This window comes from Salvelinus sp. IW2-2015, linkage group LG2 (assembly GCF_002910315.2).
Source record: "Salvelinus sp. IW2-2015 linkage group LG2, ASM291031v2, whole genome shotgun sequence".
NCBI lineage: Eukaryota > Metazoa > Chordata > Actinopteri > Salmoniformes > Salmonidae > Salvelinus > Salvelinus sp. IW2-2015.
Genome location: NC_036839.1, coordinates 10,619,772 through 10,647,011, shown reverse-complemented (window position 1 = coordinate 10,647,011; position 27,240 = coordinate 10,619,772). Strand labels below are relative to the sequence as shown.

The 27,240-nt window shown below is 42.7% G+C and overlaps 1 protein-coding gene across 1 annotated transcript in view; it reads left to right on the top strand.

Annotated features, from left to right (window-relative positions):
- The window catches only part of LOC111974236 (signal transducer and activator of transcription 1-alpha/beta), a 40,384-nt gene that overhangs the window by 1,694 nt on the left and 11,450 nt on the right, over window positions 1-27,240 (top strand). The window contains exons 2-13 of the mRNA XM_024001898.3: window positions 12,048-12,175; window positions 12,880-13,024; window positions 13,411-13,506; window positions 13,801-13,890; window positions 14,068-14,146; window positions 14,393-14,502; window positions 14,594-14,745; window positions 14,888-15,046; window positions 23,738-23,830; window positions 24,071-24,130; window positions 24,297-24,326; window positions 24,420-24,510. Coding sequence (XP_023857666.1) covers window positions 12,048-12,175; window positions 12,880-13,024; window positions 13,411-13,506; window positions 13,801-13,890; window positions 14,068-14,146; window positions 14,393-14,502; window positions 14,594-14,745; window positions 14,888-15,046; window positions 23,738-23,830; window positions 24,071-24,130; window positions 24,297-24,326; window positions 24,420-24,510 — 1,233 coding nt within the window. The remainder of the gene's footprint in view (window positions 1-12,047; window positions 12,176-12,879; window positions 13,025-13,410; window positions 13,507-13,800; window positions 13,891-14,067; window positions 14,147-14,392; window positions 14,503-14,593; window positions 14,746-14,887; window positions 15,047-23,737; window positions 23,831-24,070; window positions 24,131-24,296; window positions 24,327-24,419; window positions 24,511-27,240) is intronic.

The following is a 27,240-nucleotide window of genomic DNA, read 5'->3' as shown; positions in this document are numbered from 1 at the left end:
GCTACCTGCCGCCCTACCAATGGGGTGTAGGTTTTGACCAGACCCTGAAGGTTGCTCTGAGGCTGCTCTGGAGGCAAGTACCATAGTTTTGTAGTGGATGCGGCTTCGACTGGGAAGCCAGTGTAGTGTGCAGAGTAGCGGGTGAATTTGGTGACATGGGAGAATTTGGGAAGGTTGAACACCAGGATAGCTGCAGCGTTCTGGATAAATTGCAGGGGTTTGATGGCACAAGAAGGGAGCCCAGCCAACAGTGAGTTGCAGTAGTCCAATCGGTCAGTATGTGATAATGGTTATAAATCCTTGATTTGGAACAGGTAACTCTAATAGATTTTCTCTTAATAGGAGACACAGTACACTCAATGGTTCAATACATAATCTAATTTACTAATAAAAACAGTCCTGTTCATCAGTGCAGGAAACGCTGAAATATGTCCTCAGTGTTTTTTTTGTAAAGACATATTTTTCTGTTTTGACAGGAGTTTCTGTCCATGACTGGCTGACTTTTACTAAGCCTGTTGATTCAGCTCCACTGTCCGTGACTAAAGTTTGACTAAATAATTGACTGGCAGCCTGTTCCGACAGACTGGAATTCAAGTGAAGTGCATAGAAATTTTCTGTCCATGTGATTTACAGCAGCATGACACGGAGGGAGTTCACCATGAAATTTAATCCACGAGGTAAAGTAGGTTGTATCTCAGACATTCAACAGGTATTCAAAAGACATTCGTGGTTAGCCTATTTAAACGTTGACAACAGTTTCCATTCCTCTCTGATTACTACATTTCCATTCCTCCCTACAAAGGATCTTTCAGAAGGTAATGTTTTAGTTAGTGACTGCGGTGAAAGGGCCCTTGAGTGTCTAAGTGATGTGGTTAAAAAATGTTTACCTTTTAACTGCAATAACTGTTTTGATCATTCTTACAGAAACCTCAAATAAAAGTCAAATTAGTCAAAAAAAGTCTGGTCTACTTTTACAACCTTTGATTTACATAAAACTAAGTGTTGTTTTGATATAAATAATCAAATCATATAAAATTGCATTTATCCTTAATGAATGTGGATTTTCATAGGAACATCAAAACAAGTGCAAATTATTCTAAAAGGTCCGGCCTACTTTTACAAACTTTAATTTGTATAAAAAATAAAGATTTGATAGAAAAAAATCAAAACATATAAAATGCATTTAAATATTTTTCACCTCCCTAAAAAATTATTGACTGTCATAGAAACATAAAACAGGTGCAAATTATTCTAAAAAGGTCTGGCCTACTTTTACAACCTTTGACTTGCATAAAAAGTCAAGTGTTGATTTGATAGAAATAATAAAATAATATAAAATAGCATTTAAATATCTTAACCACTATAACGTTTTCATGGATTGTCATAGAAACATAAACCAAACCCTCAATGGAACTGACGCAAGCCATCACCGCCATACAAGTTTCAGCTGTACAAGTGTGACCGACCGCCTTGATTCGGTCTTATGTATCTTTTTTTTTTTCATTGGATAAAAGCAGAGACACAGCTACAAAATGGTATAGCATTCACTGAATTTGAGGAACAATGGGAAAGTAATTCTGCTTTGAAAATTGATAAACTTTTGAGAAAAAGGCCTTTGAATGTTTTAGTACCTGCTGGAGAGCTCTTCTTTATCTTCACTTTGTCTTCACCCATTCAGCATTGTTCACACCCTCTTAAGCTTTAGTTCCACCAATCTCTTTAAGGGTTGATCCGAGCGTTCTGTCCTAACAACAGCAGTCAAGCACCCAAGCTAACTGGCTAACAGTTGTTGCAGTGACATTCTATTAAAATGGACACTTGCATAGTGGAGTCTTTTGTTAAGACATGTAGCTAGCTAGCTAAACAATGAACCTTAATCACAACTCATGGCGTTACTACCCTGCATGAATCTGCAGGTAGCTAACCACCACGTCCAATGTTAGCTAGCTAACATTAAGCTATAACAAGCAAAACAAATGGCTCTGAGATACGACTAATAATATCATACACGTAACGTTAGCTAGCTAGCTAACAGTACACTTAAACTTCAAATGAAAACAACTTTGTCAAAATTAGAAACATGTAATAACTGAAAATGTAGCTAGCTACACTATCTTACCTGTATACATCATGGTTGGATGCTTCTCCCTGTCACGGATGCCATGGTTGCCCTTAGTTTGAAGATGTAATCCAGAGACAGGTGTTTTCTCCATGCTCTAATTCCACTGATTTCAAAACTCGGTCCTCCAGAAAGTTGAGAGCAACACTTATGCAGTTCAATATTTTCTTAACCTTTCTAGGACACACGTTCCGCTAGCGGACCCCCCCACAACATTCCGCTGAAAAGGCAGCATGGGAAATTCATTTTTTTTTTTTTGAAATATATAACTTCAACTTCAAGTCAAATACAGCTAATGAAAGAATCTTAATCTACCCATCGTGTCCGATTTCAAAAATGCTTTACAGCGAAAACACAACATATGATTATGTTAGATCACCGCCAAGTCCAAAAAACACACAGCCATTTTCCCAGCCAAAGATAGGAGTCACAAAAAGCAGAAATAGAGATAAAATTAATCACTAACCTTTGATGATCTTCATCAGATGGCACTCATAGGACATCATGTTACACAATACATGTATGTTTTGTTCGATAATGTGCATATTTATATCCAAAAATGTCAGTTTACATTGGCGCCATGTTCAGAAATGCCTCCAAAATATCCGGAGAAATTGCAGAGCCACATCAAATAGCGGGAAATACTCATCATAAACTTTGATGAAAGATACATGTTTTACATAGAATTAAAGATACACTTGTTCTTAATGCAACCGCTGTGTCAGATTTCAAAAAAACTTTACGGAAAAAGCACACCATGCAATAATCTGAGACGGCGCTCAGATATAACAACATTTCTCCGCCATGTTGGAGTCAACAGAAATACGAAATTACATCATAAATATTCCCTTACCTTTGATGATCTTCATCAGAATGCACTCCCAGGAATCCTAGTTCCACAATAAATTGTTGTTTTGTTCGATAATGTCCGGTATTTATGTCCAAGTAGCTACTTTTGCTAGCACGTTTTTGCTAGCAGGGCCAGGCGAACTCGGACAAACTTCAAAAAGTTATATTACAGGTCGAATAAACTGGTCAAACTAAGTAGAGAATCAATCTTTAGGATGTTGTTATCATATATATCCAATAACGTTCCAACCGGAGAATTCCTTCGTGTCTGTAGAAGTAATGGAACGCAAGGCGATATCATGTGGAATGGGCGTGACCAGGAACTGGCAATCTGCCAGACCACTGATTCATTCCCCTCTCATCCGGCCCCACATCACAGTATAAGCTTCATTCAACGTTCTACAGACTGTTGACATCTAGTGGAAGGCGTAGGAAGTGCAAACAGATCCATATCTTACTGGGATTTGAACAGGCGATGAGTTGAATATTGACCAGCCTCAGAATTTCCACTTCCTGTTTGGAAGTTTGCCTGCCATACGAGTTCTGTTATACTCACAGACATAATTCAAACGTTTCTAGATACTTCAGAGTGTTTTCTATCCAATAGTAATAATAATATGCATATATTAGCATCTGGGACAGAGTATGAGGCAGTTCAATTTGGGCACGCTATTCATCCAAAGTGAAAATGCTGCCCCCTATCCCTAAAAGGTTAACAAACTATAGATTTGGCAAGTCGGTTAGGACATCTACTTTGTGCATGACACAAGTCATTTTCCCAGCAATTGTTTACAGACAGATTATTTCACTTATAATTCACTATATCACAATTCCAGTGGGTCAGAAGTTTACATACACTAAATTGACTGTGCCTTTAAACAACTTAGAAAATTCCAGAAAATTATGTCATGGTTTTAGAAGCTTTTGATAGGCTAATTGACATAATTTGAGCCAATTGGAGGTGTACCTGTGGATGTATTTCAAGGCCTACCTTCAAACTCAGTGCCTCTTTGCTTGACATCATGGGAAAATCAAAAGAATCAGCCAAGACCTCAGAAAAAAATGGTAGACCTCCACAAGTCTGGTTCATCCCTGGGAGCAATTTCCAAACACCTGAAGGTACCACGTTCATCTGTACAAACAATAGTACGCAAGTATAAACACCATGGGACCACGCAGCCGTCATACCACTCAGGAAGGAGACGCGTTCTGTCTCCTAGAGATGAACGTACTTTGGTGCGAAAAGTGAAAATCAATCCCAGAACAACAGCAAAGGACCTTGTGAAGATGCTGGAGGAAACGGGTACGAAAATATCTATATCCACAGTAAAATGAGTCCTATATCGACATAACTGAAAGGCCGCTCAGCAAGGAAGAAGCCACTGCTCCAAAAACTGCCATAAAAAAAGCCAGACTACAGTTTGCAACTGCACATGGGAACAAAGATCATACTTTTTGGAGAAATGTCCTCTGGTCTGATGAAACAAAATAGAACTGTTTGGCCATAAATGACCATTGTTATGTTTTGGAGGTAAAAGGGGGAGGCTTGCAAGCCGAAGTTGTGGGAAAAATCGCTTAAGGACAACAAAGTCAAGGTATTGGAGTGGCCCTCACAAAGCCTGACCTCAATCCTATAGAAATGTTGTGGGCAGAACTGAAAAAGCTCATGCGAGCAAGGAGGCCTACCAACCTGACTCAGTTACACCAGCTCTGTCAGGAGGAATGGGCCAAAATTCACCCAACTTATTGTGGGAAGCTTGTGGAAGGATACCCGAAATGTTTGACCCAAGTTAAACAATTTAAAGGCAATGCTACCAAATACTAATTGAGTGTATGTACATTTCTGACCCACTGGGAATGTGATGAAAATAAATAAAAGCTGAAATAAATAATTCTCTCTACTATTTTTCTGACATTTTACATTCTTAAAATAAAGTGGTGATCCTAACTGACCTAAGACAGGGAATTTTTACTAGGATTAAATGTCAGGAATTGTGAAAACTGAGTTGAAATATATTTGGCTAAGGTGTATGTAAACTTCCGACTTCAACTGTGTGTATATATATAAATTATTTAAGATTATTGGTTTGAATCGGGAGGGTTTCAGATGTTTTCGGAAGATGGGCAGGGACTCTGCTGTCTTTGATTCAAGGGGAAGCTGGTTCCGCTATTGGGGTGCCAGGACAGAGAAATGCTTGGCCTGGGCTGAGCGGGGTGGGGTGTAGCCTGAAGGTAGGGAGGGGCAGTTCCTCTTGGATGTGAGCTTCAACTGGAAGCCAGTGGAGTGTGCGGAGGAGCGGGGTGACATGAGAGAACTTGGGAAGGTTGAGAGCCAGGAGGGCTGCTGCGTTCTGGATATGTTGCAGCGGTTTGATGGCACAAGTGGGGAGCCCAGCCAACAGCGAGTTGCAGTAGTCCAGACGGGAGAGGACAAGTGCCTGGATTAGGACCTGCGCTGCTTCCTGTGTGTGGTAGGGTCGTACTTTATGGATGTTGTAGAGCATGAACCTACAGGAGCAGGTCAGTGCTTTGATGTTTGCAGAGAACAACAGGGTGTTGTCCAGGGTCACGCTAAGATTCTTTGCACTCTGGAAGGGTTACACTGCGGAGTTGTCAACCGTGAGGGAGAGGTTTTTGAGCAGACAGGTCTTCCCCGGGAGGAAGAGCAGATTCCGTCTTGTCTAGGTTGAGCATGAAGTGGTGGGCCGACATCCAAGTTGAGATATTTGCCAGGCACGCAGAAATGCGTGTCGCCACCTGGGTGTCAGAAGGGGGGAAGGAGAAAAGTAGTTGAATGTCATCCACAAAGCAATGATTAGAGAGACCATACAGGATGAGTACAAAGGAGAGAGGCGTAGGGTAGTTATGTGTGAGTGAGACCAGTGGACTCAATAGGCTGAGTGAATGAGTAGTGGATGTCGTCAACCTTTTTTTCAAAGTGGTTGACAAAGTCGTCCGCAGAGAGGGAGGTGGAGGATTAAGGAGGGGGGAGATGGTGTAAAATAGTTTCCTAGGGTAAGAAAGTGGCTTTAGCAGAGGATAAAGAGAAGGTATAGAGGAGGGAGTGAAATGATAATAGGTCCTCCAGAAGTTTTGTTTTCCTCCCTTTTCGCTCAGCTGCCTGCAGCCCTGTTTTGTAAGCTCGCAATGAGTCACTCAGCCACAGAGCAGGAGGGGAGGGCCGAGCCGGCCGGGAGTAAAGGGGACAGTGCAAGTCATAGGAAGCGTAAAGGGAGGAGAGTAGGGTCGAAGATGAAGAATCAGGAGACAGAAGGGAGAAGGATTTAGCAGAAGGAAGAGATGATAGGATAGAAGAGGAGAGAGTAGTGGGAGAGAGACAGCGAAGATTGTGACGGCGCATGACCATCTGAGTAGGGGCTGAGTGATTAGGGTTAATAATCAGTACTCTAACTCCCCTTTGCGCTGGTCTGGAGCAATGAAGTGGAATGCAGGGTACCGTACTAAACCACAAATTACCTCTAAGACTATTTGCATTGCCCCCCCCCCTCCCCTTCTACGCTGCTGCTACTCAATGTTATTATCTATGCATTGTCACTTCAATAACTCTACCTACATGTACATATTACCTCAATTACTTGACACCGGTGCCCCCGCACATTGACTCTGTACCGGTACCCCTGTATATAGCCCCGCCATTATTATTTACTGCTGCTCTTTAATTATTTGTTATTGTTATCTCTTACTTTTTGGGGGAGTATTTTCTTAAAACTGCATTGTTGGTTAAGGGCTTGTAAGTAAGCATTTCACTGTAAGGTCTACACCTGTATTCGGCGCATGTGACAAATAGAATTTGATTTGATTGCCTAAGAGAGGTGAAACAAGGGCTGTGGCGGTCATGACATTTCGTCAGCCAGTGATTGTCAAGCAAATAACTGTCGGCCTCACTGTAAACACATTCAGTATCTCCTGGCTTCCACACTCATGCAGACCTTTGGAACATCTACATTTTAAAAAGTCTAATAAATCCATGTAATATAGCCTACACCTTCACAATAAATACATTATTTATTTTAGACAGGTCTAAAGAAACATGATATGAAGAAAACATAGTTTATTTCAGAAGAACAGAATAGCATACTCTGAGTTGTTCTGATCTGGCTATGCCATATGGCGGTGGGCTACGTTAGTCCATTTAGCAGACAAGATTTGCTTAGAATTCCGAGGCATTATTTTATATTTTATTTTATAAAATAGAAAGGATATTTTCTCCAAACGATTTGAGGGAGTGCGCACATTCTGTGTTGAGCGGTTAACAAAGAAATAGGTACACCTATATCGTTAATTTAGAGTTATTCATGTAACTTTATTTGTTCTACAAACGTTGGGCTATATGTTTGGTTTTTAATACATTGTAAGGCTGCATGATGCGACTCGAATGATTATTTGAAAAAAGTAGCTTGAAAGGCATGAGCTCTGCTTTGTTTTTTGCACAGGCTGTACACACTTCGTCAGTCTCTCATTCACAATTTGAGAAGCACTTGATAATGCTTCGAATTTCCCGGCGGCATCCCCTTTGTGTGGCCATAATGCACCCTAAAAATCCATGTATTTTGCTGCCCTTCTCCCTGAGTGGTGCCTGCTCCGAAGCACTTCTCACTCACACAGCTCTCCATCACGTGATCTCTTTCTCACAGGCTACAAGGGAAGAGATGCACATCAGGGACGCAACTAGGCTACATGAGGTCTGCAACTATGACTCTATTTTATTTTTTTAAATAAGGCATTGTTCCTTGCCTTAAGCTGGGCATCAAGTGATAGTATATAATTCACAAGTGATAAACTAATATTGTCACCCATCAGACTAGTCTTGATTTAATCTTGTCTTTGCATATACTAAATAATATACAGTGGGCTCCAAAATTACTGGCACCCCTGACTGGCAATTCACAAACAATACTTTAAAAATATAAACAATATCATTATAGAGAAACTCAAAATACCAACATGTGAGAAATACTGTACTTTTAATGTTTCAATGGAACCAACCAAAATCATACAATTATTTTATACAAAATACATTTCACCAAAATCAAGGTTTCATAATTATTTGCATTCCTCATTTAGAACTTAGTGCAACCACCTCTGGCTAGGATAACAGCATGGAGTCTTTTCTTGTAATGTTTGACAAGGTTAAGGAACACATTTGGAGGGATTTTGGACCATTCCTCTATGCAGATCCTTTCAATATCCTTCACATTCTTGGGTTTGCGCTTATCAACTTCCCTCTTCAGGTCACAGGATTGGATTGAGGTCCGGCGACTAAGATGGCCATGGCAGAACATTGATTTTGTTGTCACAGAACCATTTCTGTGTGGATCTTGAGGTATGTTTTGGGTCATTGTCTTGTTGGCCATAGGTGGACTTTCCAAGTCCCAGCGTTCTGGCAGAGGCAACCAGATTGTCAGCCAAAATTGCCTGATACTTGGTAGAATTCATTATGTCATCAATCTTAACCAGTGCACCTGGACCTCTGGAATTAAAACAGCCCCAAAACATCACTGACCCACCACCATATTTCACCGTGGGTATGAGGTGCCTCTCCTTGTATGCATCTCTGTTTCTACGCCAAACATGCCGATGCTGTATCTGACCAAAACATTCAATTTAAGTCTCATCTGACCAGAGCACCTTCATCCAGTCATAATTTAAATGACGTTTGGCAAACTCCAAGCGCTTGCGTCTGTGTCTTGGGGTCAGAAAGGGCTTTCTTCTGGCAACGCTTCCAAAGAGCCTGTAGTTGTGGAGGTGGCGTCTGATGGTGCTTTTTGAAACCTGGTGACCCCAAGATGCCACCAGGCCTGCAATTCTTTCACATGAATTCTTGGGGTTTTGTTGCTTCTCTCACCGTCCTCCTCCCTATCCTAGGAGGAAAAATGCATTTGTGTCCTCTACCCGTGAGGTTTTCAACTGTTCCATATCTTTAGAATTTTTTAATAATTGCCCTGACAGTGCTCAGTGGTATATTCAATAGTTTGTGGATCTTCTTGTAGCCAGATTTACGAAGGTCTACGACCATCTGTCTCTTTTGAACTGCCAGTTCTTTTGTTTTCTTCATGGTGTTGGATGACAAAGAGATATTGCATGCGTGTTTTTATTTACAATCATCATCATCTTTAAGGGTGCCATTAATTGTGAAACCTTGATTTGGAGGACATTGATTTTTTTATTTGAATCGTTAATAAAGTACAGTATTTCTCACATGTTGGTATTTTGAGTTTTCTATAATTATATTGTTTATGTTTTTTTAAGTATTGTTTGTGCATTGCCAGTCAGGGGTGCCAGTAATTTTGGAATCCACTGTATGTGTGAAATTAATTTTGATTTAGAATGGACCATTATCATGCACCTGTCTTGAAACGGGCATGGGAAAAATGTATGCTATCTCTGCACTTAAATAGCGAATGGAGGACGCTTTTCCTGTGGTTCATTTTCATGCCAGCCAGGTAGGCTATACTCCTGTTATAAAGAAAGGCGAAGTGCTTAATATTTGATTAATATTAGGAAAGTTGAAAAATAAATATAGTAGGAAAGCTGATGGGACCTCTTCTTTTTAATAGAGGCCATCACTCTGTTTTCTTGCAAAATTTCATAGCCTATAGAAATGTTACGCAACATGAGCTCATGGGCTTTCATGAAGTGTTTGATTTGAATTTCGATTACTTTTGCATTGATGTCCGAGTGATTAGAGGGACAATAGAGAACTAAGTACCAGGCAGTTAGCAAATTTGGTAGGCTGCTAATGACCATCAGCAGCATCAGAGCTTGGAGAAGCCTAATTACCGTGATTAAACAGTCAGGTAGAATTTGACTGCCTTCATGGCTTTTGACCGCCGGTGTGGCGGTAATACAGTCATCGCAACAGCCCTAGGTGAAACCACTCCCCCCCCTCCCCAATGCAGCCACTGATTACCAAAACAAGTCACAAATTGCCCTGCCCCTTGATCCTGGTTGATGTGTCAACAACTATCTGCAATATATGTATTCAAAGAGAACAAATCATAGTTGTTATGCTGGACAGTAGATGGTACATGTTTATTCTTCCCTGTCCTCAGTGTTTTCTCCACTGAACAAAGAGACCAGATGTAGTTTTTACCCAAGCCTAGCCTGTGGTTGATCAATTACAATTCCTTTCAATAAAATTGGGCCAATGGCCAAATACCAAGTATCCCGTTTCAGGCTCAATGTATAGACAATTTGGACCAATGAGAACTTGCCACATGTAGCTATGAGTCCCAGACTGGAATTCCTACAAAGATCCGAAACAGATGTTGAACTGAAAAACACTAGTTCCATTGTTCTCTAGCCCTCTTGACCCCTAGTCCTCTGTGTTGTGTATTTGAAAGATGAATATTCATGATCTAGATCTTCAACATGTGAAATTAACATATTTTGAAATGGGGGAAAAATACAGACAAGCATATTTGTCTTAGAATATTCTTACAAATAGTACATTATATGGAATCACTCTGTATGAAATAATAGGGGTTGACATAATTTTTGAATCTCTACACCTTCCTTTGTCCTTCATACAAACACCATATGTAAGGTCCCTCAGTCAAGTCTTGAATTTCAAGCACAGATTCAAGTATAAAGACCAGGGAGCTTTTCGAAAGCTTCATAAAGAAAGGCAGTGATTGGTAGATGGGTAACAATAAGAAATCAGACATTGAATATACTGTGTCTTTAAGCATGGTCAAGTTAATAATCATGCTGTGTCAAAGATGCAGTCATCCTTCTGATCTGAGCTGCAGGACAGGACGTTGGAGAAGGCTCATGGTAGAGAAATGAACATAACATTCTCTGGCAACAGCTATGGTGGACATTCCTGCAGTCAGCATGCCAATTCCACGCTCCCTCAACTTGAGACATCTGTGGCGTTGTGTGACAAAACTGTACATTTTAGAGTGGCCTTTTATTGTCCCTGGTACAAAGTGCACCTGTGTAATGATCATGCTGTTTAATCAGCTTCTTGATATGTCACAATAGTCAGGTGGAAGGATTATCTTGGCAAAGGAGAAATGCTCACTAACAGCGATATAAACAAATTAGTGCATAACATTTGAGAGAAATAAGCTTTTTGTGCCTACGGAACATTTCTGGGATCTTTTATTTCAACTCATGAAACATGGGACCAAAACTTTACATGTTGCATTTATATTTTTATTCAGTGTAGTAATCTGAGAGGAATGGAAATTGTTGTCAACGTTTAAATAGGCTAATGGTGAATGTTTGTTGAATGTCTGTTGAATATCTGATATAAAACCTACTTTACCTCTGTATGAAATCCCCAAGATGGCAACAGCTCCACTAATTCATTTCTCAGCCAGGTTCACCATCATAAGACACACTGCCGTGCTGCTTTTTACATCACATTTCTACACCATCAGTCTACACGGGACATGCTGCTGTACAAATCAATATGTGATATTTCAGGAAAAGTGAAATGCACTTCAATTTGATTTCAGCCTACATACCCTAGTTTAATTAAACTATATCCATTCACTGAGTTACACCGAATGTAATACAAAGAGAATGTCACATAAAACTTATTCGGGCAGGATCCTGTTAAGCAACTGTGGTCTTACCCAGCAGTAGCCTACTATAGAGTAGCTGCCTCTCTTCCTCAACCCTCCAAAGACTAAAGAAGCTTATAGTTGACAAATAGTATGTCAGAGTTCTCAATTCAGTTTTCAATTCAGGAAGTAAATTGAAATTCAATTAATTAATAAAAAATTACCCATTGTTTTCTGTGACGATATTTCAATTCGCTTCCTGAATTTTCAGACATGAAAACCGAACTGAGCCCAACCCTGGTGTACATGGCTGTAGTCATACATGGATGTGGTGACGATTTGATCACAGCATCTGAAAGTAAGCACAGTTTGACCTGTGCAAAGGATTACAATGCAGCCTGTATAAATATGGCATGCAACAGTTAGTAGGCTATGTATTGTACTGTGTTTCCCACTATACTGGTTATCCTCTGAACTCCATACTGAGGTGCCTATGGAATGATACAGGAAAACACTGATTGCCATTCCCTGTCCCTGGTTTCTAGATGGCCCAGTGGTTCCAGCTGCAGCAGCTAGACTCCAAGTACCTGGAGCAGGTGGACCAGCTGTATGATGATACTTTCCCTATGGAGATCCGCCAGTACCTCAGTGCCTGGATAGAGAGCCATGACTGGTGAGTGAGCTGCAGTAAGCAACAGACTGCCAAGGGGTGTGTAGTTTACACAGTCAGTATGTGTAGATGCATTTGAAGGCTGTGGTGTAACTGCTCTCATGATGTATTGTGCTTTGTTTGGCCTTGTTAATCTAGTTAATCTTGTTTGGCCTTGTTAAAACTGAAAGTAAAAGTAACATGCTTGTAAAGGTTGTGGACTACTTGAAATGTTTGTTGTCGTTGGTGTAAGGTTGTTGACCTTTTTCACCTCACAACTTTCACCACACAAATTACTGCAAAAAAAAAGTAATTCCTGCCAATCAGCGTGCCCGCATTTGGACTCTGGCCCTGCCCACTCTAGCTCAGAGTGGTTATAGCAAATTTGCCGACCAAATTATCAGAAGTGTTTGGCAGTGCATCCGCAATAACCACAAGTTCATTCCTAGTGTAAAAGAAGATTGTGTGTGTGATTACTATGTGTGGCGATGATAAAGATTAATACAATTCCTGGACTGAGATGAATCCGTACCATTCTTGCCGGACAGCCTGTAGCGAGTCAGAACCAAGTATATCAGCATTCAGTCACTAGTGGGTGAGGGCTCAGAAGCCAACTGCTCAGATGACTCCAGCTAGTCGTTTTTGCAATTACTGTGTTCCGTGGGCTGGTTGCTTTCATTTCAAAGGATGACAATAATTTTTAAGTCCTTTTGGTTGACCCCCTTCAGGGACATGGTGGCCACCAGCGTTTCTCTTGCAGCGATCCGTTTCCATGACCTCCTGGTCCAGTTGGACGTTCAGTACAGCCGCTTCACCCTGGAGAACAACTTCCTGTTGCAACACAATATACGCAAGATTAAACGCAACCTGCAGGTAAGGCCAGGGTCGAACTCTGAATTCATTTGTAAGGACTGACATAGACTTCTAAGGGAAAAACTCAGGCGCTGAGTATTGAGTATTGTTCTATTAGACTGGTGTTTTGATTCTTATAAGAAAGATTGGTACTCTGAAGATTTGTTTTAATGTCAGATCAGGGCCAATAAGGATTAAGGGCTTCAACAATGTTTCAAGCTAATGTAATGAGTCAGCCATCCTAATCAGAATAAGGTTAGACAATCTTAGGTTCTTTAAGCCAATAAGTAACCATTTAATTGTTTGAGTTTATGAGCAGGAAAGAACAGTGGTCCTGGAACGCATCCTTGAGGACCACCAAAGTGAACTTTAAATTGTAAAATGTAAAGTTGAGAAACTCTTCCCAGGACCACTTCCAGGAAGAGCCTTTACAGATGGCCATGATAATCTGTAACTGTCTGAAAGAGGAGAAGAAGATCCTGGCCTCCATCATCAAAAAAGAGGTGAGACACTGATCTTGTCTTTTGCATACTGCTTAATGGAACTCTGTGAGTATTTCTGTTGTAGTGTGTGTGCATGTTCTGAATTGTGATTATGATGCATATTCTTAGAAAAGTTGCTATTGCATGGAGAATTAATATTTCAGCACATTTCTTAGCAGCATAGATATAAAAAAAATTGGGTTAAACTGCCTTTGATATTGTATTTGTATGTTCAATTATTGCTGCAACAGAAGGAGCATTTCAGTGTGACCTGAGTGTGAAACCAGACCAAATGTTTGTGAATTCTTTTGTCAGGATAACGTGGGGTCCACACCAAACAACATGGTGTTGGAGAAACAGAAGGACATGGACAACAACGTTAAAGACCTTAGGAACCGAGTTCAGGTGCGGTCATTTGGACAATACCATGTGTCATTGGTGATGTGGATTTATTATCATACACCCTACCACGACACCGCCCATTGTCTTGTCATTCTAAATGAACATCAACCAGTTGAACAGCCTACGAAAGGGGTAGAAAATGTTTTTCTCAAACACCAGTGTGACTTTTGCCCTCTTCAGGTTGCAGAGCATGAGATAAAGTCTCTGGAGGACCTACAGGATGAACACGACTTTAAGAAGAAGACCCTGCAGAGCCGAGGTACTGTAGGAGTTAGCCTGGTCCTAGTCTCTTTCAATAGCCTGGGTCTGGGACACAAGACTAGATTGGTGCCATATTTGTATATGCTTTAGCCAATGTGAAGGCACTGTAAAACATATCTCACTCCTACTGTACTAAAACTAGTTTCCAGGCTGAAGCAACTGTGCTGTGAAATTCCAGATGTTTCTTCTACTATCGTATTGTGAATGCTTAACGCTATGTAAATGTTGTTTCTGTCATTGTCAGTGGAACAAGAGGTGAATGGGATGGCACAGTCACAGGCGGCACGGAAAGAGATCCGCGAAGAGGAGATTGTCATCAAAAAGATGTTCATCAAACTCAACATAACCAGAGGGGTAGGAATGTGTGTGTGTGTGCATGCGTGCGTTCTTGCTTGAGTGTGTATGCTGTATGGTTAGACTGATGTTTGTTTCTCCCGACCTATAGGTGGTGGTGAATCAGATTTCTGACATCTTGTGCTTGGCCGAGCAGATCCAGTTCAACCTGGTGACAGTGGAGGTACCTGAGTGGAAGCACAGACAGCAGATAGCTTGCATCGGTGGTCCGCCTAACGCCTGTTTGGACCAGCTACAAATCTGGTCAGCCCTGCCTCTAGTCCATGTTAGCTTAGCCCCTAGCCCTAGGCCCAGTTCATATCCTAACCCTTATATTAAACCTTGTTCAATACTTTCAGCAGCAATATTTTCAACCCTTTCACTGTGTGTGTTTGTCTGTGTGCAGGTTCACTGTTGTGGCAGAGGGCTTACAGCAGGTGCGTCAGCAGCTGAAGATGCTCCAGGAGCTGGAACAGAAGTACACGTACGAGAATGACCCCATCACTCAGGGCAAATGCGCTCTGGAGGAACGCGCTCTCGCCCTGTTCAAGTACCTCATTGTCAAGTGAGACCCGCTCTATGACACCTACTATGTGTCTATGTTCCTGTAGAGATCACATACACATACTAAACATGTATTCACTCACTGAATGGTAGGTAACTTTGCCTGAGACCTGGGTCAGCTCCCAGTGTTAATGTCTCAACTCTAGGTTCTTTTCCCCAACTGGCGGCCCGCAGGTGGTTTTATTTGCTCCCGCAAGTTTTCTAAGCAAAAAAAAGTATTATTATTAGGTAAAAATAATAATTGTCATTGTTGGACATACAGAAGACTGTAAAAACACCATGAAATCAGCTCCAACTGATTTTTATTTTGTTCATCTGTTCCCAAGTATTCCCACACGTAATAGAGAGACACATGATCATATACAAATGTAAGCAAGGTTTGAAATGATTATTGTGAGCGGACCAAGTACTTGGAGGTTGCTCTAAAGAGGAAAGGTGGAACAAACGAGTCAGGAGCAGGTTTTATTAATTGAGTCTTCGTCTTCACAAGAACAAGGAACACAAGGTGAGTATCTTTAAACTATAACATAAATCACGGGTGTGTCACCGCCTTCATGATCCTCCCATGGAGAGCTCCCTTCGGGTGGTCGTCCGGATCCGTGGTGACCATTCCTAAGAGGTGGAGTGTCCCCCTCTTCTCCCTTCCGAAAGGTACGTCTATTTCTCTGTAGAAGCAAACACTCTTTTCTTTCTCCCCTCTCTGCCGGTTCCCTCCTCTCTCTTGTAGGGGAAAGAGAATAGCTCATTATTACCGTCAGCTGTGCTTAATTGCCTCTGATCACCTTGACTCACATGCCGGGCTGGGCTACTGTCCATGGGAGCAGCCTGCCCCCTGGTGGTCCTTCCACATACCTCCCCCCTTAGGACCGGACAGGAGAGCCGGGCGCCAGACATGCCGTCTTGGTCGCGTCGGGACAGCGCGTCCGCATTCCCGTTCCTCCATCCAGCCCTGTAGATGACATGGAACGAGAACGGTTGTAAAGCAAGAAACCATCTGGCTATTCTGTTGTTATTGTTTCTCTTACCGGCCATCTACGTGAGGGGAACATGGTCAGTAACGAGTAGGTAGTACTGGAGATAATCGAGGGCCCACTTAATGGCTAGGGCCTCTTTCTCTGTGGTAGCATATCTATGTTCCCGATCACTGAGCTTCCTACTTATAAAGAGAATAGGCCTCTCTGCTTCGCTTTCACCCTGCGCTAGGACGTCTCCAAGCCCCGTATCTGAGGCGTATACCTGCACAATGAGCTCTTGGGAGAAGTCAGGAGCCTGCAGGACGGGATCAGAGCACATGCTATTTTTTTAGCAGCTGGAAGGCGTCTTCGGTCTTGTCCACGCTACACGATTTGGCAGGTTTTTCTTGATGAGATTTGTGAGGGGGTTGGCAATGGTTGCATACCCAGGGATGAATCGGCGATAATATCCCGTTGTCCCCAAGAAGGCTCGGACGACCCGCTTCGTCTGGGGCCGGGAATGGCCCTGGTCTTTCAGGAATGGCCCTGGTCTTTTCTTCCTGTGGACGTATTTTTACGTTCCCCACGGTGTATCCCAGGTATTCCGCGTCGGAAAGATCCAGACAGCATTTTTGGGGATTGGTCGTCAGCCCTGTAGCCTCCAGGCTCACGAGCACCGACCGTAGTCGCAGGAGGTGGCTATCCCAGTCCTCGCTGTGGATGACCACATCGTCTATGTAGAATGGCATGCATGATGCGTTGGAAAGTTGCCAAAGCCCCGTGCAGTCCGAAGGGCATCCTTACATACTGAAAAAGCCCTTCCGGTGTGGCGAAGGCAGTCTTTGGGCGGTCCTCCAGAGCCACCGGCACTTGCCAATATCCCTTCGTCAAATCCAGGGTGGTGAAGAACTTTCCTAAGCGCTCCAGGAGTTCATCCACGCGGGGCATGGGATACGTGTTGAATGTAGAGATGACGTTTTCACCCCTAAAGTTCTTGCAGAGCCTCATACTACCGTCAGGTTTGGGGACCAGGACTATGGGACTGGACCACTCACTCGTAGATGGCTCGATCACCCTCATCCTCAGCATCTCCCTTACCTCGTTCTTTGCGATGACTTGGCGGGCCTCAGGAATCCTGTAAGGCCGGGTATGCACCTTCTTGCCGGGTTGAGTGTGGATATGATAAAACAGGACATCTATCTGTCCTGGGAAGGGCGAGAATACCCTGCCGAATTGCATAATCAGCTTGTCTAGCTGCCTCGACTGCTCCGGCAGGAGAGTTCGTCCACGGTGCACCTGTAGCAGGGCCTCCTCTTTTTCCTTGTCCTCCACGGCCATCAAAGCCACACCCTCCTCTCTCCCATGGTACTTCTTCAGCAGGTTGATATGATAGAGTTGGACCTTCTTCTTCCTGTCCGGTTGCTTGATGAAGTAATTGACTGGTGAGACCCTTTCCATTACCTCGTAGGGCCCCCTCCACTGCACCAGCAAGCGGTGTTCGGCCGTGGGCACGAGTACCATCACTTTCTCTCCCACGGTGAACTCCCTGGGTGTCGCTGATTTATCGTAGGCCCGGCCTTGAGTCCGTTGCACCTTCTCCATATGCTCCTTTACTATGGGCCAGACTGCGGACAGGCGGTCCCTCATCAGGATAACATGTTCAGGATAACATGTTCTATCGTCAACCGGAACGGGCATGGTTGGGCCTCCCAGGTCTCCTTGGCTAAGTCGAGGATCCCTTGACATGGCCTGCCGTAGAGCAATTCCAAGGGGGAGAACCCAGTGGACGCCTGGGGTACTTCTCACAGGACAAGCATTAAGTGGGGCAGAAGCATGTCCCAGTTTTTCCCGTCTCTGGACACCACTCTTCTCAACATGCTTTTAATCATTTTGTTCAGGCATTCGCACAAACCGTCTGTCTGCAGGTGGAATATGCTTGTGCGTATCTGTTGAACCTGGTATAACCGACACAAGCCCTTCATCAACCAGGACATGAACGGGGTTCCCTGGTCGGTTAGTATCGTCTTGGGAAGGCCCACCCGGGAGAACAGCATGAACAATTCCTTGGCGATTCCCTTTGACGACATGTTGCGAAGGGGTATGGCCTCTGGGAACTTGGTAGCGTAATCTACAACAACCAGGATGTACTCGTGTCCTTTGGCAGATTTCGGGAGGGGTCCCACGAGGTCCATAGCTCTGCGTTCGAAGGGAGTCTCTATAATGGGGAGAGGAGTCAAAGGATAATACAGGTGTGGCTGTGGGGCCGTACACTGACATTGATCACACGTCCTACAATACCTGGCCACATCTCGGGTGACACGGGTGCAATGGAACCTCTGCATGATTCTGTCGATCGTTTTGTCCCGTGCCAGGTGTCCTCCTAGGACGTGGGAATGGGCTAGCTGTAGGACAGTATCCCTGTATGGTCTAGGCACCATTAGTAATTCCTGTTTTTCACCCCTTCGTTGCATGACCCAATACAAGCGGCCCCGCCTGATTGCATAGTAGGGAAGAGATCACCTGATCCGTCGACATTCCTCCCGTCAATCACCTTCACCTTCCGCATGGCATCCCTTAGATCTGGGTCTCTATGCTGAGGTACCAAACTGTCCCTTTAATTCTTTGGGCAGGTCGACCTCGGTAGAGGGGTGTGGAGTTTGTTCCCCATCCCCGTCTGGGGTGCCAGAGGAGAATCCCTTCCATGTTCCCTTCTCTGATGGGGCTTCAAATATAGCCCTTAGCCTCTGGTGGCTCCTTCCTCCGTCATGTATAACCCTTCGCAGGTGTCTTCATCGGAGGTTTCCTGGAATAGCTGTCGGAGGCAGCTTCTTCCTCTGCTCCAGAGGCTGAGGCTTTGTTTCCTTGTAGGGCTACTACCTCAGGCTTGGACTAGGTCTTTTTTCCCCTCTGCTTTCCTACCTGCCCTTTCCCGCCTGGCTCTTGGCGTGTGATAGAGAGACCTGATCCCTTTTGTCCGGTGCGTAACGTCATCTGCCGAAGCTCCTTATATGGAGGACAGTCTCTCCCGATCAATAATGGCACCTTCAGCTGGGGTACTTTCCCAGCCCTGACTGTACACCTTCCTTTCGGGTTGAGAATGGACAGACTCACGGTGGGGTAATAGTGGGTGTCTCCATGGACACAGGACACGGCTACTTTGTCTTGTAGCAGTGTTGCTGTGGTCACCATCTGCTCCTCCACTAACATAACCATACTTCCCGAGCCGAGAATGGCTACCACGTCACGTCCTTCTATTCAAACCGGAATCTCTGGGGCTGGGGCCATTTCTGCTAACCAACAGAGGTGATCCTGCCCTCTCGTACCGGGATGCGTGGGGATGGGCAGCGGTGGCCATGGACTCGTCCTTTCTGGGACATTGTGGAGCGTAATGGTCCGCAGACTGGCTTTTATAGCACCGACTCTGTTGTGTGGGTGATGACTTCTCCCACGTCCGGAGCGGGTTAGGTTGTTTCGGTGGCAGAAGTGCTGGGGTTAGTCGGGGAACAGGCTTGGCAGAGTCCTTTCGGTCCTCCTTTTCCCCTTTTAACAACTCCCATGTAGATCGGTACGTTTCCACAGCCTGAGCTATGTCGTCGGCCGGTTTGCTTGCCCCACGACCCTTTTTAAGTCCCTGGGTAATTCCCTCAAAATCTTGTCCACTACGAGCGTCTCTACGACATGTCCTACTCCCTTCCCGGGCTCCAGCCACTGTTTCATTGGACGGCCATATAGAGCCATAAAGTTGCATCAATCTCGGGCGGTCAGCTGGTACTGGGACAGAATCTCGGGTTTTAGTCACCCGTAGTCAGCAGCTTCGCGGGGGTCCAGGTCATAGTGGGCTTCCTGGGTTATCCCTGTCAAAAGAGGAGCTAACGCACTCACCCATTCTGTGGGGGGCCACTCTTCCAAGGTGGCTGTCCTTTCGAACGTCATGATGAAAGCCTCAATATCATCCTCCTTTGAGAGGCGAGGTAAGATGACGTGAGCAGCTGTTGTTGCATGAGTTCTATGGTTGTCTGCTGGGCCGTGATCAACTGTTGTAGTAGAGTGTTATCCATCCTTCTTGAATGGTTCCCCTGTGTCTACAGCAGTGCTTCTCAATTATTTTCTGTTACCTAGGAAGAAGTAAACATTTCGCCCCCCCCCCAACTCTCCGCCGCGACTGTAAATAGTATAATTTGTCTATAAAATTGTTAGAAGTACACCTCTGCATAACATTGTATCCTTATTAACATTAAAGAAAACAAAAAAGAAAGATATAGATCAACTTACAAAGAATAACTTTATTAACATTGTTTTTTAGTCTGTAACAGAAAAGACTTAAAGTGCATCGATTAGCCTGAATTTAACAAAAAAATTCAAGCCTTATTTAAACTGTAAACATTTTTTTACCATTTGATACTGAAAAATAAAATATAATCAATAAATAATAAATTCAAATTGATCAGCAACATTAACTCAGGAGCACAATATATGAAACACTTTAACCTATAAACAATGTGCTGATTTAAAAAAAAATCTAAATAAGGAAGACCATGTCTAATGCTGCAGGTAGTATCAGCTCCTCTGCTATGGAGTGTTTTTTTTTGCACTGAGCAATTTGGTACGCCACCTTATATGATGCTAACAGTGCTCGCTGGTTTACTGAAGTAGCATTCACAAAGCGGGATGATTGTTGGCAATATTTGGCACGTTTTCGCTGAAAAAACTCAAGTGGCTTATCAGCGTGTGTCACGCCCTGGCCTTAGTTATCTTTGTTTTCTGTATTATTTTAGTTAGGTCAGGGTGTGACAGGGTTTGTGTGTATTTGTCTCGTCTTGGGTGGTTGTATTGTATAGGGGGTTTTGTTGAGTGTATGGGGTTGTGTTCAGTATAGATGTTTAGGAAAGTCTATGGTTGCCTGGTTTGGTTCTCAATCAGAGACAGCTGTCTTTCATTGTCTCTGATTGGGAGCCATATTTAAGGCAGCCATAGGCATTAGGCTATTGTGGGTAATTGTCTATGTGATGTTGCATGTTTGCACTCAGTATTATAGCGGTCACGTTCGTTTTGTTATTTTGTATTGTGTGTTAAGTGTTCTTCGTTATTAACCTGCCCGACGTCGGTACACTTATGACAACATCCAGCTCAAGTGCACTTCACACATTAACAAGTCCAATACAGCATATGAAAGGTACACATCTTGTGAATCCAGCCAACATGTCCGATTTTTAAAATGTTTTACAGGGAAGACAAAATATGTAAATCTATTAGCTAACCACGTTAGCAAAAGACACCACTTTTTTACTCCATCAGTTTTTTACTCCATCAGTAGCTATCACAAATTCGACCAAATAAATATATAAATAGCCACTAACCAAGAAACAACTTCATCAGATGACAGTCTGATAACATATTTATTGTATAGCATATGTTTTGTTCGAAAAATGTGCATATTTCAGGTATAAATCATAGTTTACATTTCAGCTACAATCAGAAATTGCACCGAAAGCAGCCATAATATTTACAGACACCAACGTCAAATACCTAATTACTCATCATAAAACATTTCTGAAAAATACATAGTGTACAGCAATTGAAAGACAGGTATCTTGTGATTCCAGACAATATTTCCGATTTATTAAATGTTTTACAGCGAAAACAAAATGTAGCGTTATATTAGCGTAGCCACAATAGCCAGAAACACTTGGGCGCCCACGACCAGTTCACATGCACGACAGATATTAGAAATAGCATCATAAAATGTTTCTTACTTTTGGTGATCTTCCGTCAGAATGTTGGACAAGGTGTCCTTTGTCCAGAACAGTCGTTGTTTTGATCTGGAACGGCAAATATCCCTCTTCATTTAGCATGCACACTAGCCGAGTGGCACGGATCTCTCCAAAGTCAACAAAGTCAGAGAACGGAACACGGCAAAACTCCCGAAAAAATTTCAATAATCTGATTAAACTATATTGAAAAAACATACATTACGATGATATGGTCACATGTATCAAATAAAATCCGAGCCGGAGATAGTTGTCGTCCATAACGGCAGCTAAACAGAAGGCAATCCCACTGTCCAAGTCGCGCGCTTCAGAGTACCGGAAATGAGGGACATGTCATACAAAGAGCTTGTATTCCAATTCAGATGAAGATAAACACGAAATGTCTTCTCTCACAGCCTCTTGACACCCAGAGGAAGGTCTATGAAGTGTACGTAGACTCTTACGTATCATGCCCATGTATAGGCAGGAAGTTGAACAGAGCATCGATTTCAGACATTCCACTTCCTGGTCAGGAAATGTGCTGCAGAACGAGTTCTGTTTCACTCAGAGAAATAATTCAAACGGTTTTAGAAACTAGAGTGTTTTCTATCCAATAGTAATAATAATATGCATATTGTACGAGCAAGAATTGAGTACGAGGCCGTTTGAAATGGGCACGATTTAACTGGCTACTCAATACTGCCCCTTGCAGCCATAACAGGTTAAAAAGAAGAATGTATTTCTCTCACGCTGCGCCTTGGTCCACTCCTTTAAACGGCCGTGACAGCGTGATTGGGGTGTAATGTCTTTAAGTGACGCCTTAATTTATTTGGCTTCATGCTGTCCGCTGCCAACATTCTTAGACACAGTAAACATACCGGTCTTTCCTCGTCTCCCACCGTAGTCACAGTGAAGCCAAGCGCTACATACGCGTCGTCATATTTCCTCGTCTTAGCTTTCGGGAGACTTGCGTTTGTCTCATTATCTCCGTCTCTCTCCGCCTTTCTTTTCATCCCTGTTAAATATTTTTCCATGGTGTCTCTTAAGGGTTTGTTATCTGCACTTCATATCTCCTGCTCTGTGCTGTGTGCTCTTGTTCAGTGCAAAAAAAAACTACTCCCTGCAGCAAAAAAAAAGCATGTTCCCCGGGGTCACACGCCCCACTATTTGAGAAGGACTGGTCTACAGGTAGATTTTTGTTTTCCTCACTTATCCTTGTGTCACTCGTCCACCTAGTGCCCGCATTCTCCACCAATGTGAGCGGACCAGGTACTTGGAGGTTGCTGTAAAGCGGAAAGGTGGAATAAACGAGTCAGGGGCAGGTTTTCTTAATTGAACGAAGTTCTCTATTGAGGTAATTTTTCCTTCTCAAACACTCCAACACAATCAATGATGATATCTCAAGGAAAACACACTTCTTCTTCACAAGAACAAGAAACACAAGGTGAGTATCTTTAAACTATAACATAAATCACGGGTGTGTCACCGCCTTCACGATCCTTCCGTGTAGAGCTCCCGTCGGGTGGTCGTCCGGATCTGTGGTGACCATTCCCAAGAGGTAGAGTGTCCCCTTCTTCTCCCTTTCAAAAGGTACATCCTCTCCTCTGTAGAAGCAAACACTCTTTTCTTTCTCCCCTCTCTGCCGTTTCCCTCCTCTCTATTGTAGGGGAAAGAGAATAGCTCGTTATTACCGTCAGCTGTGCTTAATTGCCTCTGATCACCTTGACTCACATGCCGGGCTGGGCTACTGTCCGTGGGAGCAGCCTGCCCTCTGGTGGTCCTTCCACATTATACTTTTGGTCAAATATTCTGTCCCTTTGGCCTTCTTACAGTCAATTAGCAGTCTACAAATGATTTGTAATTATTTTCCTGCCCCCCGACTGTCCACTCAAGAAAAAAGTTGATGATCCCTGCTCTAGGCTTTAGTGGAGTGCCATAGGAGTATCATTATCAGATGTTTGACAGAATGTTTTTGTGGCATCTGTCTTTTAGTTCTATCGTGGTGGAGAGACAGCCCTGTATGCCCACTCACCCTCAAAGACCCATGGTGCTGAAGACTGGGAAGCAGTTCACTGTCAAAATCAGGTGATTGCGCCAGTGCTACACACTCCAAACGCAATGTGCAATACTGTGTTGACTAGTAGCTAGAAGAAGCCTGCAGACCCAGAGGATAGTTGGTTAGCCATCCATGCTGTAACTCCTCAATTAAGACCCACACCTTAACACTACACTCTTCCATCCACATTAGTTCCTGATTGTCATTTGGCTTGCATTGTGATTACTTTATTGGTATCATAATACTCTTGCACCCGATAATATCCCCAGACTCCTGGTGAAGCTCCAGGAGTTCAACTACCAGCTCAAAGTCAAAGCTGTGTTTGACAAGTAAGTGAATGAGAAGTACGTACCAGAGCCATATACATACACACACGTGTACACATATGGCTTTGGGAACTGCTTAATGTTATATTTAATCAATTGTATTACATTGTTATATTTTATCAATGGCAAGAGTCAAAGTTTCAGTCACTGATGTATTGTATTTCTTTAGGGACGTCACTGAGAAGAACACAGTGAGAGGGTAGGAAATGTTTTGGTCTCTGTTATCCTACTTAAACCTGAAGTAGCCTAGTTAGTAGTCATTACATCTCCTCTGATTTTACGTAATTTCCAGGGTCCGGAAATTCAACATCTTGGGAACCAACACTAAGGTTATGAACATGGAGGAGTCCAATGGAAGCTTGGCAGCAGAATTCAGTTACCTGGTATGAACTGGCACATTCAGATGTTATCTTTTACCGCCTCAGAAACCCGGATCCGGGAGCACCCCCCACCACCCCCACCAGTAAAAAAGCTGAATAGCATAGCTAGCATAGCGTCACAAGTAAATACTAGCATCTAAATATCATTCAATCACAAGTCCAAGACACCAGATGAAAGATCCACTTCTTGTGAATCCKGCAATKATTTCTGATTTGTAAAATGTTTTACAGGGAAGACACAATATGTAAATCTATTAGCTAACCACGTTAGCAAAAGACACCATTTTTCTRTGTCCACCATTTTTTCTCTCCACCAGTAGCTATCACCAATTCGGCCAAATAAAGATATTGATAGCCACTAACCAAGAAAAAACCTCATCAGATGACAGTCTGATAACATATTTATTGTATAGGATAGGTTTTGTTAGAAAAATGTGCATATTTCAGGTAGAAATCATAGTTTGCAATTGCACCCACCATCACAACTCGACTAGAATAAATACAGAGAGCAACGTGTATTACCAATTTACTCATCATAAAACATTTCTTAAAAATATACAGCGCACAGCAATGGAAAGACACAGATCTTGTGAATTCAGACAATATTTCAGATTTTCTAAGTGTTTTACAGCGAAAACACAATAAATCGTTATATTAGCATACCACATGTGCAAACGTTACCCGAGCATTGATTCAAGGCAAAAAGAGCGATAGCGTTATCATCACCAAAATATATTAATTTTTTCACTAACCTTCTCAGAATTCTTCCGATGACACTCCTGTAACATCATATTACACAATCCATATAGAGTTTGATCGAAAATGTGCATATTTAGCGGCACAAATCGTGCTTACACAATGGAAATAGTGTCCAACTACTCAAGCAATCTGCCCGGCGCCATGTTGGAAAGACACCTATTTTTATCAAAAGCTATTCATAAACTTGACAAAAAAAATWAAAGTTGGATATCAATTGAAAGACAAATTAGTTCTTAATGCAATCGCTGAATTACATTTTTTAAATTATCCTTACTGTGCAATACCGGGTGCGCCAAAGCGAAGCTACCCCAAAGAAAATGGCGGAATATGCGTTTAACATTTTTCTACAGAACAACGATTTATCATCATAAATAGTTCTTACTATGAGCTGATCTTCCATCAGAATCTTGGGCAATGTATCCTTTCTCCGGTCTAATCGTCTTTTGGTCGAAAGATGTCCTCTTGTCCCGTCGAAATGGCCACTAACGTTCGCATCTACAGGAAAGTGTCCAACTCTTCAAAGTGCGTCACAAAGAAATGCCTCAAAATCGCACTAAACGGATATAAATTGCTATAAAACGGTTTAAATTAACTACCTTATGATGTTTTTAACACCTATAACGAGTAAAAACATGACCGGCGATATATTACTGGCTAAACCAAAGCTTGGAAAGAGGCCAGTCCGACGTCCATCGTGCGTCAAGCGCAGGGGACAAAAGAAAGGTACTTCCGGTCTTTGGCCTTTTATCAGGCCCTGATTGCGCAATCGACTCCATTCAAATTGTCACCACTTACTGACATCTAGAGGAAGGCGTAGGCAGTGTTGTATCCTCATAGCATTCACAGGGACATTAAACTGACCTGGGACCAGAGGCCAAGATTTCTGAATCTCACTCCCTGTCAGGAAAAGTGCTGTAGATGAGTTCTGTTCACTCAGAGACATAATTCCAACGGTTATAGAAACTAGAGAGTGTTTTCTATCCAATAATAATAATAATATGCATATTGTACGAGCAAGAATTGAGTACTAGGCAGTTTAATCTGGAGACCATTTATGCTAAGTCGAAACAGCACCCCCCATAGGCTCAAGAGGTTATACTGTATATTGTACATATGATGTACTGTACATCAGGGTTCCCCATAGGCGTCCCCCCCCCCCCCCCAAGTTTTCTGAGCATTAAAGACTGCAAAATCACCTGGAAATTAGCTCAAAGTGATTTTGTGTTAGGAAATCTGTTCCCAAGTATTCCCATGCAGAAGTAGGGAGGCGTGTTTGATCGTATCTTAATGTAATCAAGGTTTGAAATTATTATGTTTTTGTCAAATACTATATCTGTTTGGGCTTCTCGTGATCAATTGCAGTGTACAAGTTATTTATAATTATGTTCCGGCCCTCCCAACCAACCGCTCGAGAAAAAAATCAGCCTATGGCTGATTTTAATTAGGGACCCCTGCTGTACATCAATGATGATAGCGTTATATATTCTTCATATTGTAATGACTAGGGTTGCAAAGCTACCGGTAATTTATCAAAGGTAATCTATGGCAATCTATGGTAACTTTGGTAATTTATTATTTAGTAACTTTCCAATTGTTTATTCATATATAGTATAAAATTATGTCTAATGTCTGTGTCCATATTGTCCATGAGTTTCTAGTGGATAGACCATATGTTTCAAGAGAAAATAGCCTAATTAATGAAAAAAGCATATTTTTCATTTTTTTCAATTAACTTTGCAACTTTTCCGACTATTTACTTTTTTCACAACTGCCACCAGTTTGGCGCCAAAACATTTACAACAATGACATATTGACTTACGTGGGCGTCATGACCACAAAGTATGCCCCCTGTCTGTAAGTTAGGTCATTTTTCAAACACCTAAAACAGCTTTTTCCTGAGTCATAATCATTATGCTTAATTCTATGTAAAAAAGTTGTCTGCATATCTAAGCATGCCTCTTGAGCTGTCCTCCT